Source organism: Sebastes fasciatus, chromosome 19, assembly GCF_043250625.1.
Source record: "Sebastes fasciatus isolate fSebFas1 chromosome 19, fSebFas1.pri, whole genome shotgun sequence".
In the NCBI taxonomy this organism is placed as follows: domain Eukaryota; kingdom Metazoa; phylum Chordata; class Actinopteri; order Perciformes; family Sebastidae; genus Sebastes; species Sebastes fasciatus.
The window spans coordinates 20,900,155-20,916,809 of record NC_133813.1 but is presented as its reverse complement, the minus strand read 5'-3'; the positions used below and the strand labels follow the sequence as shown (position 1 = coordinate 20,916,809).

At 40.5% G+C, this 16,655-nt stretch overlaps 1 protein-coding gene across 1 annotated transcript; it reads left to right on the top strand.

Moving 5' to 3' along the window:
- The first annotated feature begins 840 nt into the window (after positions 1-840).
- On the top strand, positions 841-15,383 carry osbp2a (oxysterol binding protein 2a). Its single transcript, XM_074617763.1, has 14 exons — positions 841-1,390; positions 2,271-2,476; positions 6,254-6,504; positions 6,636-6,804; positions 8,246-8,366; positions 8,451-8,517; positions 8,630-8,767; positions 8,862-9,107; positions 9,245-9,365; positions 10,320-10,423; positions 10,749-10,844; positions 11,388-11,572; positions 11,691-11,911; positions 12,463-15,383. The coding sequence occupies exons 1-14, from the start codon at positions 1,224-1,226 to the stop codon at positions 12,603-12,605; spliced, it is 2,235 nt and encodes a 744-aa protein (XP_074473864.1). The 5' UTR covers positions 841-1,223; the 3' UTR covers positions 12,606-15,383.
- Positions 15,384-16,655: the final 1,272 nt, after the last annotated feature.

The window sequence follows — 16,655 nt, the reverse complement described above, 5'->3', positions numbered from 1 at the left end:
AACAGTGCACTACAGGATGTTTGTGAAAACATTTGAGGTGAGAAATAGGCATTACAGTAACAGAATATTGATTCGTATTTGAGCAGCGCCGCCTAGTTTGACCGTTTGATCGGAGTTCGTGAGTGATTGACAGCTGCTCAGAGACGGCAGGCTCTAGCTCGGCTCAGATTGGTTGTTTTCTTCCGGTCTGTGAAATCTTGCAGATGCCATTAGGAACACCAGAGGACACAGAGGCACATGATTTTTTTCAGTTTACCTGTCTCATGCACTACTGGATATAGTGTTTTATAAAAAAATAATAATCATATTTGCTCCATTTCTACCCACTGCAGCTTTTTAAGTCTTTAAAATTCTGACATTTTCAACTGTTTTAATAGAAAAATTCAATCTCTTAATTACTATTTTTCCTCAGATGTCTGAAAGATCTATTTATCCAACCCTGTCTCATGCAATACTGTCAAGATATAGTGACTGTTTTATAAAAAATAACTTGTTTTAATCATATTTGCTCCATTTCTACCCACTGCAGCTTTTAAGTAGTTGAATTCTGACATTTTCAACTGTTTTAATAGGAAAAATTCAATCTCTTAATTACTATTTTTCTCAGATGTCTGAAAGATCTAAAAAATATATATATATATATTTATTTTGTGTCATGACCTTGTTGAAATTAATATCAAACCCTTTTTTTCTTGGCAGTATTCATCCTCTAACTCTCTCCTCTCCTGCGATGATGTAGAAAACTGCAGTGCATGCCATATGTGTGACACACACACTCACACACTCACTCACACACACACACACACACACACACACACACACACAGAGACTTGCACCCATATGCTACCATCCTGTGATAAGGACGTCATCATGATCTGCTCTCTCTCCTCTCTCACATCCTTTCACATCCACAGGCTTTATTATCACACGCAGTCAAAGTGCAGGCTCAGCCCTTATGTATGTAGTGTCATAATGTGGCTGTTATGTCATTCTAGCTGATACTACGTAGATATTTATAAACTATCTCAGAGTAGAGAGAGGAAACAGCTGCAAGCTAACAGCAGCAGCTCTAGCGGAGGATCCGGTGCAGCCCTGCAGCTGGCACGCAGCTAGCTACCGGCTACAGCTGCTGACAGGCGGCGGATACTCCACAGACTCCGGCACCGGACTCTCCGTGCACATCCCGCTGGAGGTATTACCGTTACCCGGCCCGAGAGGAGCAAATGAACGAGCTGGGGAAGTGTCTGCCCTCCCCGACCCTCCCGGGGCTCCAGCTGCCGTGCTTGTTGACCGGGACCTACAAAGGCTGGCTCTTTAAATGGACCAACTACCTGAAGGGCTACCAGCGGCGCTGGTTCGTCCTCAGTAACGGCCTGCTGTCCTACTACAGGTAACTCACGGCTATAGTAGAGCACTGAACCACAAATACACTCTCTAGAGCTAGTATTTAACATTTAACATGGAAGTTTATCATTATTACATTTGTTGGATCGTTGATTTGTTGAAAAAGAGGATTTTTTGTGATGTGAAGTGAAGTTTTTAACGTTAACGTACCGTTACATCCGGCGAGGAGGGAGTGCCCTGAGTGATGCCTGTTGCTTAGCAACAATACACATCACCTCAGTAGGTAGTTAGCCATGAGTAGAGACATGAGTTGTGAATAATACATATAGGAATACAAATAGTTGGCCAGCTAGTTAACCAGTTAGTTAGCTAGTTAGTTAACTAACTAACTAACTAATTTTAGTTTTATTTGTTTGCACAAGTTGAAATCAAACGACAAAGATGGTGTTAACTGAACTGTAACCTATATAGTGTTATGACAATGATAAATGCTGGAGAGAGATGTAGGAAGACTAAATATAGCCTAAGAAGAGTGACTCATCTGTTCTATATATTACTATACATTTTAAATATGGCTGTTAGTCCATGTACGAATTGTATAATATAAAGATAACATGTTTGTTTTGTATGTTATAAACAAACCATAAGGGATTGCTAAACTACCTTGTAAAGAATATTCAATATAAAGCGGCTATAATGATATAAGATTAAAGGTCAAAGTGTTAAGCTACAGTACATATTGTTCTAAAGCCTCTAGAGAAATGTAGGCTACATATTGTCCAAAGCATGACAGCAGAGAAAAGGCTTCATCATGTTTGAGAGACTTATGGGATGCTATTTTAACAGTAAACTACTTTGAAATCAATCAAAAGTAGAGCTGCCCTTGGTCATCTTTTCTCCAACTGTTTTTTTTTTGTTTCCCTCAGGACTCAGGCGGAGATGGCGCATACCTGCCGGGGCACCATTCCCTTGGCAACAGCACACATCGAGGTGGGCGACACCTGCCACCTGGTGTTAACTAGTGGAGGCCGAAGCTACCACCTGAAGGCCACCTCTGAGGGAGAGTGTCAGCGATGGGTCTCTGCCCTGCAGCAAGCCAGGGCCAACTCCACTCAGCTGATGAATCACTCAGGTGAGATGGATATTTTTTATTCTGTGTGACCCAGTGCCAGTGCTCAAAATGGGCAGCCTCTTCATGCAGGCAAACTATCCATGCATTATCTGTAACTGCTTATCCCATTCGGGGTCGCGGGGGTGCTGGAGCTGATCTCAGCTGACATTGGGCGAAGGCGGGGTACACCCGGACAGGTCTCCAGACTATCACAGGACTGACACATAGACCACAGATAACCATTCACGCTCACATCCACACCTACGGGCAATTTAGAGTCAACCTAACCTGCATGAAGCCGGAGATCCTGGATAAAACTCACACTAACACGGGAGAACATGCAAATTCCACACAGAAGGGCCAAAGCCGGGTTTGAACCTGCGACAGTGCTAACCACTGCACCACCGTGCAGCCCGCAGGCAAACTAACCAGTGTCATTTTTTTTAATTGATAGCTTTGTTGTCCCTTTTAAGAAATAACTTGCAGAATGCCCCAAACATACCTTGAAGAAACAACACAGATCACCTGAGAAAGTCCAAGGTAGGCAAACTAATTTTAGCTGTAACCAGGCTCATTCAAGACCTATTTACCTAAATGCATATTTTTATTTATTTGTTATATAAACAACAAGCCACAAGAGGGCAATGTTGTTCCATGTGTTCTGATGGAGATGGTCAGCTGGGGCAAGTGTGTGATGTGTGTTAATGCAAAATCTGCATTTAATCATGTCATTTTAAATTGCTTATTCTGAACAATATTCACTTTTTATTTATCACACAATATAATTTGATATAATGTAATATAATATATGTATTGTATTTTAAGAGTCTGGGAGACATTTTTAGTTTGCTGCCTGTTAGCCTTATTTGCTTAAAAGAAAAAATAGGAGCAAAAATGCACAGTGGATTTTTCCCCCTCTCTTTGTCTCCATCTCTTGCACAAATGTGTACAAATGCACATGCAGTTACCACCTTCCTCCCTCCCTCCCTCCCTCCCACTCCGTCTCCTTCCTCCCTTCCTGTCTCCTTCAGTGTGACGACAGTGAGAGCTGAATGAAATGACCTTCCTTTAGACTCCTCCTCCCGTTCTGGTAGCAGGAGGGGTAAAAAAGAGAGAGGGTGTGAGGATTTTCATTGAAAATATTTTTCCGCCATACACTCTGTGGACAATAGGGAGGCGCGAGTGTAGCCTTTTCAATGTTTATCACCTTGTAAGTAACCTTTTAACTATTTTTTACTAAGAGCCGAATAAGAATTAAGATAGAAGCTGTGTGCTTGCCTGCATGCATGTGTGGGTAATTAATGCACTGTGTCTGTTTATGGAGTTCAGTAAGTTTGGCTGTATTTTGTACATATGTCTGTGTAAATTGGATTTCTCACAAGACAGAATTTGCTTTAAAGTTGACAAAATGGCATCGCAATTTTCAAAGTCACTGCAGAACAACAGGACAGTATTTAACAGTCAGTCTCAGTCGTATTTGACTGATTTGAATCCTACGCTTTCTCCGGATTATTACTGTAAATACAGCTGCTAGAGGATTCACTCCTATAAAAGGTGTGTGCCTTTAAGCACCCTTTACTGTGGAGTAAACAGTTTTCACCTGCAAGATGCAAATCACTGTTTTTATGTCCGTCTGGCCACATTAGCATATGGAGACCGTTTGAGGGTTTTATGCTGTATCTACCATCGTATAACAATGAATGGACTTGGCCTCACTGGGAGAGATTACAGCAAAAATACTAAACCAGATTTAAGGAGCTGAGCCCTTTTAGAAGATTTTACACAGCTTTTCTTTCTCACTGAGGTTTCCCACGGTTCAGTTTTGTCTTCATTGTTTTCAATTAGTTTCATCATAGATTTATTAGCTGACCAAGGCCATTTTAATATCCTAATCTAATGTATTATTCTTGAAAATATCTCGACTCAGAATAATTTAAGCACACACACAGATCCTTGTGTGTTTTGGTAAAGTGTGTGTGTGTGATGTGATTATGGATTATTATTGCATGAGCCTTTGGTTATGGGCTTAGTGGCAATTATAGCAGGGCAAATAAATTGTCTAGAAGTGGATTAGAAGAGCAGTAATTAAGTGGATGTTGTGGAAGTTATCTGGCACCTCACTTGAGAAACATTTTTAGAATATGCATAAATATGTTGTGATATAAAATTACTCTCCAACACCCATTAAATCCAGGGAGAAAGTTTAACATCTCTGAGTAGGAATTGAAATAACTGTTTACAAGGGCTAGCTCAGGTTGTGCTACAGCAAGCTTTCAGCACATTACAGTCAGACTCTGATTGCAGAAGCTTACAGTGCATCCCCTGATTTTTAACACCGATCTCTTCCCACGCTGTGTCCATACTGGTGCTCCCTCTATCACCTGCAGGTGTGTTTTCATGATTCAACGATGGATGAGTCACCGGTTTGTCTCAGACTCTCCAGTGTCCTGCGTGAAAAATAACCCATTAGTAGACACAGAGCAGACCAGTAAGCCTCTCCCCAGCACGTATGTTATGTTTCCATGGATGTGTAAGAAGAAATGCACTTCCATATATACAAATCAAATTCAGAATATAGTGTTTTAACACCTTGAGTGAGATCCTTTTTCTCTCTACTGTATATGGGTCATGAAATCGTTACAGATGCCTGAAGGATTTTTTTTTTACCCTCGCATTTTTAATCTTCCCCTCCTGAGACTTTATAATACCAGTTTGTCCTGATTGTTTGTTTTTTATTTCTTTCCCCCTCTAATAAGTAGTAGTAGTTTGCCTCCCTGCTTTGGTTTTACTCACAGGCAATGCAGACTGGCCTAGATTCAGTCATCGTGCTCGGGAGTTTTCAGATTACACACACAATCTGTTTCTTTTAGCAGAGAAGAAATGTTTTGACCCAGAAAAGTTCCATTGCATATGACGGAGTCAATCATTTGTAACTGTCTACAGCAAACCAGACATTATCTTAATTTGTACAAATGATAGTAGAGCTTTTTAAGTGTCTTGAATCTTTTTTCACTGAGATTCTTCAATAGAGCACAGTTTGCTCTATTACCCTCTCCGACCTACAGACTCTTTCCCAGGTCTATTTTTATAATCACTATTCAAAGCCTCAGAATTTAATTAAAAGCCAAGGTTTAGTGTCAAATGTATCTTGACATTTATAGTTGTCATGCTGCAACCATACAAAAAAGGTGCATAATAGTGATTTAGCTTCAATAACCAAGTAGATCAAGTAGATATAGAAAAAATGTCATCTAACTTTGAAGCCTTTTTCCTGAATTTTAAGCTAAAAAAAAAAAAAAAACTAGAAGAGAAATACTGTACGTTTCAAGTAGTTAAGACATTTTAAAGTCAATGTCATAATTTTTCTGTCGGCTCTTCTTCTAAAATCCCTGAGACTGATAGCTCAGCTCATGCCAATGAGGGGTAGAGAGAGGAGAGGAGAAAAAGGGTAGTGCGTCATCTTTTTTTCTCCTTTTTCTTCTAAAAATAGCTCTGCCTCCCGATTGCATGGGCCTATGTTTCCAGGGCAACGGTGTTCATTCACAGCTTTCCGATCTTGTAGAGGAAGGGGTGTGGGGGGATCGGAGTGTGAAGTGTTATTATCTTCCCCCATCCGTTCCCCACAAACATTCTCTCAACTCGTTTCAATCTAAATTTAGAGTATTAAAATAGCTTTCCCGATGTCAGATGAGACATGTGCTGTTTACTACAGACATAATAACCTCTAATGATACCCGTCAGCTTTGGTTAATTACGTAATTTCTCTACTGTCTTTCTTTTTTTTGTCTTTGTGTGAAGATGACTCTGGAGATGAAGGCCCCGTACCCCAGGAGGACCGAGCCCTAACCCAAGGGGTGCTCAAGACTCTGGCCAGCAAGCTAGACGACCTGAGCACCTGTAATGAGCTGATAGGAAAGCACGGCGCCGCTCTCCAGCGCTCCCTCAGCGAACTCGAGGAACTGCGTGGATCCGTCGAAAGCACAGACAGAGTGAAAGCTGTTAATGAGCGAGCCACCCTTTTCCGCATCACCTCCAATGCTATGATCAATGTGAGTTCACGCCATGCAAGCCTCAGCCAGTATAACTAGCTGCTGTGAATGATCTCTTCTAATGAGTGGAAAGCAGCCCAAGGGCTCTGCCTGCATCTTTCTGATGTGTGTTTTTTGTGTTCACACCTCAGGCTTGTCGTGACTTTCTGGACGTAGCAGAATCTCACAGCCGGAGGTGGCAAAAGACCCTGAAGCATGAGAGAGAGCAGCGTCACCATCTGGAAGAGACCATCGAACAGTTAGCCAAACAGCACAACAGCTTGGAGAGAGCCTGGAGGGAGAATCCGACCTCATACACAGGTGAGACACATCACTCTCTTTTTAGTGTGAAAGGCAAAGTAAAGTCTCACAGAATAGGAATATGGCCCTCTTCTGTCCAGTAGTAGTGGTGCATGTCTATCACAGAAATGTGGCTCAGTCAGAATTATCATATCTATATTTTTAGTGCATTTTTCTACATGGGAAGTAAAAGAATCGCATAACAACAAAATAGTAGTTTAGTGACAAGTATAATGTTTGTTTTTTGTTCTGATTGTCATATGTGCTAATTTAACAAACATTTTGAGTTCATAGATATTAAGGTTTATGATTGACGTAGTGTCCCTGGTGCAAAGGTGTGCAAGCCAAAATTAACATCATCACGTATTGTGCATAAAGCGTGAAGGCCCCCGCAAGTTGTCGCAGCACTTTGTGGTGCACCTCTGAATTTTTGTGAATAGGCCTTTTTCAGAAATGACTGCCCCAATAAGATAAAAGCAAATAACTTAAATTATGAAATAACATAATGAAATAGAAAGTGTTTTAATTTGTTTTTAAATGCTTTAAAAGCAGGAGATATCTATATTTGAGTAAATATTTTGCATCCAATTGTTTACAGAATATTAAACCTTTCAACCTTTGTTTCATTATAATACATTTAATACTTGACTTGTTTCTTTAAAGGGATTGTATAAAGGTGATAAAGTACAGTATATCCATGAATATGAGATATGAGTTTACAGTTAATTACAATTCCTCCTTGGCATTCAGGAGTTTGGTTCATGGCATATTTGCCAGTAACACTCGTTGACTTGTTGCTTCTTCACAGAATATTTTTTTGTATGCCCTCTGGCGTTTCAGAGAAATCTGCGACCAACATTGAGCATAAACGCCTTTGTGCGTGCTCGTAGCTCGCGGGCCATCTGTGGAGGCGAGTATAAACAAAGCTTCAGCGTGTGAAGCAAATATCTTATTAAGCGTCTTCCAATTAGTGTTGGTAAAGGTCTTCTTGAAACAACTGTTCCTCTTTGTCAGTATAGTTTTTTTTTTGTTTGTCACATATTCTCATAATTTATTAGATTTTTTTTAGCTACATTACATAATTTTACAATGGTTGCAATTTATAGCTGTAATTAAGGCAACAGCTAATGTAAATCAAAGAAAAGTCAATACACAAGTGACTTGTATATTAAGTTGCCACTGGTATTCCCTTTTTTTTTTTTTTTCATGGCAACATAAAGCAACTTACAGAGCTGTAAATAGGACAACTAACTTCTGTTGCATCACTTGCAAACAATTAAGGAATGATAATCAACCAGAGTCGAGTCTCAAGTTGTTGTTTTTTAGCTATTGTGTATTACGGTAAGATGTCTCTGTTATTTGGCCACCTTGTAAACCAGCACTGCAATATGTATGACTTTTATATATAAAGATTGAAGACACTCCGATAACCCATCCCCTTGTCCTGTGTTTGTCACCGCAGGCGTGGAGCGCTCTCAGGAGGGGGACGCGAGCGATGAGAATGACGAGGCAGAGTTCTTCGATGCCATGGAGGACTCCCCTGCATTCATAACAGTGACTGCTAGTGGCAACATACAGCACAAGTGAGACATCATCTCTATACAGACTAATCTCAGAGCTGCGTTCTCCATCAGCCATTGTGTTTAAATGATGTTGCTTTCTCTCAGGCGCTCAGGGAGCAATCAGAGTATGATGAGCGGAGGGATGTCCAATGACTGGACTCACAATGAGAATGTAGGTCCCAAGCATGCTTAGCTGTCTTACTAGTTGTTGCTATACACACACTTATGCACACCATATGCACTTAAATTTAAGACAATTAAAAATGTTGTCATATTTTTTTCAGGACACCTCAGGCACAAACCACATGCAGCTACGAAGACCAAGACGCAGTCGTATTCCTGACAAACCAAATTACTCCCTTAACCTTTGGAGCATCATGAAGAACTGTATTGGCAAAGACCTCTCCAAGATACCCATGCCTGTAAATGAAAAATGCACAGTACAAATTGGCTGTAATATAGTTTTTTGAATTAGAGTTTTAATTTGAGTCTTTTTCTGTCTGTGTTTGATTGCAGGTAAACTTCAACGAGCCGCTGTCGATGCTACAGCGTCTGACTGAGGATCTGGAGTACAGCGAGCTCCTGGACCGGGCGGCTCGTTGTGACTCCTCTCTGGAGCAGATGTGCCTGGTGGCCGCCTTCTCTGTCTCCTCCTACTCCACCACAGTCCATCGCACAGCCAAGCCCTTCAACCCTCTGCTGGGGGAGACTTACGAGCTGGACCGACTGGAGGAGTATGGTTATCGCTCCATCTCAGAGCAGGTGAGACAAACACAGACAAATATCCTTACAGGTATATTTTACACACACAGATAAAATTACCCCATGTAGTGAAGGACAAAAACATAAATACCCGTCTGTATTGCCTGCTCACACCAGCTGCAACCATTCACCCTCAGGTCAGTCATCACCCACCAGCTGCTGCCCACCATGTGACGTCACAGCGAGGATGGACCCTGTGGCAGCATATTACCATCGATAGCAAGTTTCGGGGGAAATATATTTCTGTCATGCCATTAGGTAAGAAACAAGTCAATTGATGCCATTCATGCCAAAAATCAGAATACTGAAGCAATAGCTCACTACATAACAGGCCATTTTATGTTGTGATTAAATCACAGCTAACGAGCGTTGTTAATAAAACGGTCATCAAGTATGGCAAGTTATAGACACATTCCAACTTAAAAAGTTTTTTATTGACAAATAATAATGTTCACAATAGGCCGTCCTGCCTGCACTTACAAAGGCGGTTGCTATGGAACGTACACTAGCAGCTAGCATATTTCTTTTTTCATCACAAGCTAGCGTTATATTGATTTCATTATTTGGCTCTTTATTTACATTATCTGTATGTTGACATTTATTGTGCAACCACAACTGTCCAGCATCAGTAGGATGACTCTGATAACTGCTTGTACTAGTTTTGCCTTTTTTTGTTCGGTGGCGGTGTGTTGTTTGGCATGGCGAGGATGTTGCTCCGGTTTCTCCGGTCCCCAAGTTTCGGTTGCCAATCTACTTACGGCCATACTTTCTCTGGTGTCAAGGCCCACATCGAATAGTGTCTGAATCGTGGTGCTGTGGAGGAAGTATTGTTTCCATTTTGTATGGGGTTTTAGCAGCTGACTTTCTTACTTTGTATCTGTAATCTGTTCGGTGTTGGCGGAAGTGAGCCCCTGTGACCCTGTTGCTAAGCAACCATGACAACATATTAGTCTAAAGTTTTTCCCCAGACGCAGAGTGATACTGAAAGTGCAAAGGAATTAGACCTCATAGCAGTGGTGTGTGGGTATTATATCATGGCTAGGAAACAATCAAATTGCTTGATTTAAGCTACTCGTTTTATAAAATATAATAAATACCACTACAAGCCAGATATAACCTGTAAATACACACTAAATATTTGTTAGAACACGGATAATTCACCATATTCAAGTAGCTGTAAAACTTTTTGATGTTTGTGTGTCTTCTCTGTAGGAAACATTCACCTGCAGTTCCACTCAAGCGGAAACCGCTACATTTGGAGCAAAGTGACTTCAACGGTGCACAACATCATTGTGGGGAAACTTTGGATTGATCAGGTGTGCCCCTTTCTCTACTTTAACTGTCAAAACCACAAACTGCCTTGTGTGAGTGTGTGCTTATTTTTAGACCAGTAAAATATGAAAATAATAACTTTTCTGGCCTGCTAAAAAACAGTTCACTCCAAAGAAACAAACTGAATTAGGCAACAGAGAGGTAATTACTGTTCCGAAAGACAAAATTGACAAATTAAATTGAATTTGCATTGCATCAATGAGTAGGTGTGTGGTTGTTTGTGTTGCAGAGGAAAGGAATTCGGGTCATCATACACTTTTAAGTCACATCTGTTTTTCTTGCTGTTTTCCTGTCTGTTGCTGTTGGCAGTCTGGGGACATTGACATTGTGAACAACACGACCAAGGACACCTGCCGTCTCAAATTCTCCCCCTACAGCTACTTCTCCAGAGATGTCCCACGTAAAGTGAGTCTGTTGTGCCTTTCCATTCTTTCCATTCTACAGGGCGTCATGTCAGATGGGAAACAGACAGCTATCATCTTTGTTGTTTGTCTTCTTTCAGATTTCATTGCATTTACTTCTGCACAAGCCTGTTTCCAGAAACGCTGTTAGCGTCATTCTTGTGGTTCTTAATATGTTTAACAAGTCTTGTGTCCTCCGTGCTTAGTCTACCAGTGCAGATAACCTTAAAGAGATGTATTATTCATGAAAGATGTTGTGTCATAATATCAGCATCTTCCCACAATGAAGTCACAGACTCATCAGCTAGTGAGGAGCAGGATCCTAAGAGTTTATATTATCCTTTGAGCTTTTCCTCTGTTTCATATAGTCTATTATGCACAATAGGTACATGATTCAAACACACTCAAAATCTGAAGGAGCTGTCCAAATTAGAATTTAAAAAGTAAGTAAAGCAGTACCCAGCTGTGAATATGTCAGTGCCTATAGCAGCCAGAGCATGCATGTAACTGATCTCTTCCTGTGTGTCATCTACTCTGGTGTCTCTAGGTGACAGGGGTGATAGAGGACAGAGAGGGCACAGCCCATTACATCCTGTCAGGAACCTGGGACGACAAGATGGAGAGTGCCAAAATAGTAGACAGCAGCCAAGGATGCGGCGGCTCTGAAGGCAAACAAAAGACAGTTTATCAGACTCTTCAGCCCAAACTGTTGTGGAAAAAATATCCTCTCCCGTATGTTTATCTTATCGAACACATTTCCACTTTACCTTGATGACTGATTGTGGCATTGCAACCTACTCCCCTTTGTCATCGGCCCGCTCCTATTTCTCTTCTATCTTTCACTCTCCAGAGATAATGCAGAGAACATGCATTACTTCTCCTCCTTGGCTCTGACTCTCAACGAGCCAGAGGAGGGCATTGCGCCCACTGACAGTCGTCTGCGGCCAGACCAGCGGCTCATGGAGGCGGGCGTATGGGATGAAGCAAACACCCAGAAGCACCGTCTGGAGGAGTGTCAGAGGCTGGAGAGGAAAAGAAGGGAGGCGCAATCCAATCAGGCCCTGGAGGAACGTAAGAACAAGGAAACCAACGAGAAAGCACCCCTCTGCTCAAAAATGTGTTTTACTTATTGTTATTTTCACTTGGTAGTTTGAGCCTCACTGTGCAGAATGATGTACTGTATGTGCAGTTCGACACTAGAGGGCAGCTTTCAAATTCATCTGCTGAAGGGGGAAAGTTTCTCTTTTCTCAGTTTACAGTAAATCATTTAACATGTGAACATACAAGCAGGCTCACAATTAGTTTGGACACCAATAGTGGTCCAATATGCAGCTTACACAAGTGTGATGTCGAAACTTGAAACGTCCAGTGCACATACACTGAAAGATTTCAATGAAGTAAGACACATCTTGTGTTTTATAATGAACAATATTTGCATATTCTGGATTTTTCAATGACTGTGAACTGTGAAATTGACCTTTTTTTGTGTCACAAATTATTATTTAAAGTAGAGTAATGATCAAACAAAACATGTCTGGAGGGGATCTTTACAATTGAGACTCTGCCTTTTACCTCTTACATGGCTCTTACCTCTTTAAGATAACATGATTTTGTGTCATTAGGGCAAGACATCGAGGTCTACCAGCCAATGTGGTTTGAGAAGAGAGCAGATGATTCAACGGGAGATAGCACCTACGTCTACAGGGGCGGCTACTGGGAGGCTAAAGACAGACAGGACTGGAGCCTATGCCCTGACATCTTCTAGGACTAAAGTTCCCCTTACACCGTGGCATCAGACAGGTTGAGTGGTTCCTCCTGATGTAAGGATACTCCGTGACTTATGGACAGTTGTTTGTGTGTGGAATGAGTGAGTGAGTGAGCCAGGTGCTGAAAGAAGCCGTCACACTCCCAGAATTTCAAGCACCGCTTCCACTTACTAATCTACTCTCTTCTGCTCTACTATAACTTGTTTTTCCAGAATGCATGGCCTCAGTTTGTGTGTGTACGCTTATTCAGCACCGTATAGAACGGATTCATGAGAGTACATCAAGTTCTTATGTGTGTGGGGCTGCACCAAAACACACATGTTTCAATGTGTGCATGGGGATAACTTGGGGACAAGGAGCGCCGCAGTTGTTTTGGTACAAGCACTGAATGTCTTGTTCTCCTCAAAGTTGGAACAACATGTTCCTCTTCATGCTGGGCTCTGACAGAGACACCCGGCATTTAAAGGACCGTAGCAGGACTACGCATTCTTCTGTGCTTAAAGGCTTTTTCACAGCAGCATTTCATTTATTGTTCCCCCGGATTTTGGGGAATTTTTACTATTTTGCCCAAACTGTATCTTGAAGGATTTACTTTGGATGGACTACTGCCTGAATACACCATGCTGTTTTATAGACAACCGCTGCTTCCCACATGATCTTGAAATTATGTTTCTGTTTGCATTAAAGGAGCACTACACTATTTACTAGTATGAAGATTACTAGAGAGATCTGGAGGAGCTCTGTCGAGTCAATGAAAATTACAGTAATCTCGGCTCAGACTTGTACACATTTGTAACAGACAGCTTGTGTTACAAACTGGGGGGCGTGCAGTTTGATAAATTTACCAAACTGGGAGGTCCTAACTAAAGACACCATTGAGTTGCATTATGGGAAATGTAGGACCCAGCCTTTTTGGAACTTGACCCGTACTAAGAACTAAAAGTCAAGATATCTCAATCTCTGCTTCATCCCCAAACTTAAAGAGGAACTATTATGCTCATTTTCAGGTGCATACTTTTATTTAAGTTTTCCACTAGAACATGTTTACATGCTTTAATGTTCAAAAAACGCATTACTTTTATGTGCTGCAGCACCTCTTTTCACCCTCTGTCGGAAACGCTCTGTTGAGCTCCTGCACAGTCTGCTCTGATTGGTCAGCTGGCCCACTCTGTTGTGATTGGTCAACTGAATCAAACTCTTCGGACTCCGCTCCAGCTCCGCTCTAACTAGCTTTATTTGAGGGCATGCCAAACTACTAGGCAGGTATTATGCAAATGTGTTACTTGGTGACATCACCACATTACGGAAGAAAAGGCGGGACTTCTAGCAAGGCGTTTCAGGCAGTTCAGGAGCAGTGTTTCTATGGGGGAGAGTAACTCCCTTTATACATTTTTGAGACCTTTTACATGCACAAAAAACTATATAACACACTAAAGGAATGGGAATGCACAAAAGCATAATAGGTCCTCTTTAATGGAACAATAAATGGCTGGAGTACCACTTCAGATATCTTAATTCTGAAGTCCCACTGAAGTATTAGTCTGCTTAGCCGGGGGATTTTCTTCAGCAAGGAATAATGTTGGTGCTCAATGGTAATGTTAGCCTTAATTATGTAATGAAGTAGTAAGTCCCTAACCTCTGCATCTAAATTCTGAGATTCTGTACAGATTATAGAAATCCGGCAGGGTATTTTTTCTTTTGAGGGGATTTACATGTTTACTTCAGGGTGAGTTTTATTTTGTTTATTTTTTCCCCCAAAATATCAGGGTTTGTCATCTTGGTAAGTAGCCACAAACTTGTTTTTTCCCCTAGTAAAAAACAGCAGAAATTGCTAGCTCTATGAGTGGTTTCTATTTTAAGATTGCTTTATTTGGACATGTCAGCAATAACACAAGTCAAGTCAATTTCATTTGTATAGCCCAATGTCACAAATTTGCCTCAGGGGGCATTACAATCTGTACAGCACACATCACCCTCCGTCAAAACTGCACAGTCACATGAGAAGAAAACACTCCCAAGACCGAGATGTGTTTTATGCAGCGCAAAAACTATGTTTTGGTTACAGTATTCCATTAGTTGAATGATAGTTATGTAAAGAAATCCAATTTATACACATCAGTCAAGGACCAGAAAGCAATTGCAGAAGGCTTAGCAATACATATGCCGAGGTTTTTGTGTGTACATTAGTAGTAAATATGCATACTATAACCAATAGTAACCTATTTATTTATAGCTTTCATCTTACTGTGTATTATAATAGGGCATGATATACATGATGGAACATGTATAATTGCCTGGTTGCTTTTGGCCTGTATATAGCAAGAATATAATAGAAATAGAATTGCCTCATGTATAATTACTGTTAGAAAATCTTGTTTCACATTACTTGAACATTCACATTTTGGGCACTTACTTAAACTCTATATGTGTATACATAATCTTAAATGGAGTCAAGATTGTGTACCGGTTATTGGGCTGTTGGGGGGAATGAAATTATGAATATAAGTTCATAAGATATGTAATAATTATGATGCAAATAAGGTGTTGTTCAAATAAAGCACAATGTTATGTCAGGTAATGATACATGCTACATAATCTCTCATAGCATCATATAGCTATGCATGGTTTTAGAGTGCTACTGTAGTGGACAGCCTCTTCACCTAGATCATAGTTCGTGGACTCTTACATGATGAAACATGATGTGAACTCACCTTTTGTGCCCAATGACCTCAAAAAATGTTCTATTTTTGAGCTCAAATAAAAACATAAAGCTGTCACCGTGCTGTTGTTCACTGTCGAAACAATGTTGTCCATATCTTTTAACTCACAAGGGAGAGACGATACAGAAGACGTCCAGAGAAACACTGTCTGTCATGATGCCTCCAGGTCACCAATAGATTTATCTTGGGACAATGTCACAAGCCTGGGCTGAGGTTGAGTGTCAGCTGCTGTCATAGGTGCAAAATAACAAACCAGACAACTGAAATGTCTCATCTGACAATAAATAAAGGCTGTGCTAACTCAGTTTTAAGATGTGCTAAAGGAAATGTGGATATCTAGACATAGTTTATGCTTTCACCTGAACTCAACTGTCATCTACACATAAACCACATCACAATTTTCATGGTTGATATTTCAGTTACATTTACTCTACACCCTGAAATAGCATGATTAACAAACCTCATGTCCTCATTTAGAGAAAAAAGGGATGAAGGAACATGGAGTGGTAAGGTTGCAATGATGTCTAATCAATGTTGATGTTTGTCTATTCAAACAAAGAACATATGCATTCTTTATGAGTAATAATTAGCATTTTGCAAATGAAACCTTGCTGTTCCTAGCTACTGCATGTGTCCTAACTCACCCTGAAGACTTCATGTGATGACAGGAAAGTTCCAGTGAATTTTTAAGATTAAGATTTTGGCTTTGAGAGCAATGAGTGTTTTCTCTAAAGGTGATATTGAAACTACAGAGCAAATCCACAGCAATGCCTACTATTGATCACAACAGTATCATTTTGGTGTTTTATTTGAAGACAGAAAATTGGACTCTACTAATTTTAGCCAAATGCTTTATTCATAAGGCAAAATTCCTAAAGACCCACCCATCTTCATGTGCTATTATGATGAAACAACTCTATATTAAGTCCCTTAAATTAATGGAATCTAAATATACCAAAGATCTGTTTATATTACTTGAAAATGATTTGACCCTATAACTAACAGATCCCTTTTTTTAACTTTGTTTTATTTATGTCATGCTTTGTTAAAATGTATTTATTTATTTTGTATTTGTTGTCTGTGTGTAAATGTATTATGTCTAATGTGATATCTGCTCAGTTTTGAGGATGATAACTTTGTTATTGTAATGATTTTTGCCTTACTGTTTGTAAATTCATTAATCTTGTGGGGGGGAAATGATGACAGGAAATACAGGAACGCAATTCATCATTTTCATTGGATGATTCATGACCATGTGAGGCTCCAACACTTCAAAACCTGCACAGGAGAGCGGTTACATTCATCTTGCACCATGCACGGAATAATAAT

Excerpts from the sequence above, each read along its gene's own strand:
- osbp2a (XM_074617763.1), top strand. The coding sequence starts at position 1,224 with ATGAACGAGCTGGGGAAGTGTCTGCCCTCCCCGACCCTCCCGGGGCTC. Across the intron at positions 1,391-2,270 it reads GGCCTGCTGTCCTACTACAG|GACTCAGGCGGAGATGGCGC; the intron begins GTAACTCACGGC and ends TGTTTCCCTCAG. Across the intron at positions 2,477-6,253 it reads TCAGCTGATGAATCACTCAG|ATGACTCTGGAGATGAAGGC; the intron begins GTGAGATGGATA and ends CTTTGTGTGAAG.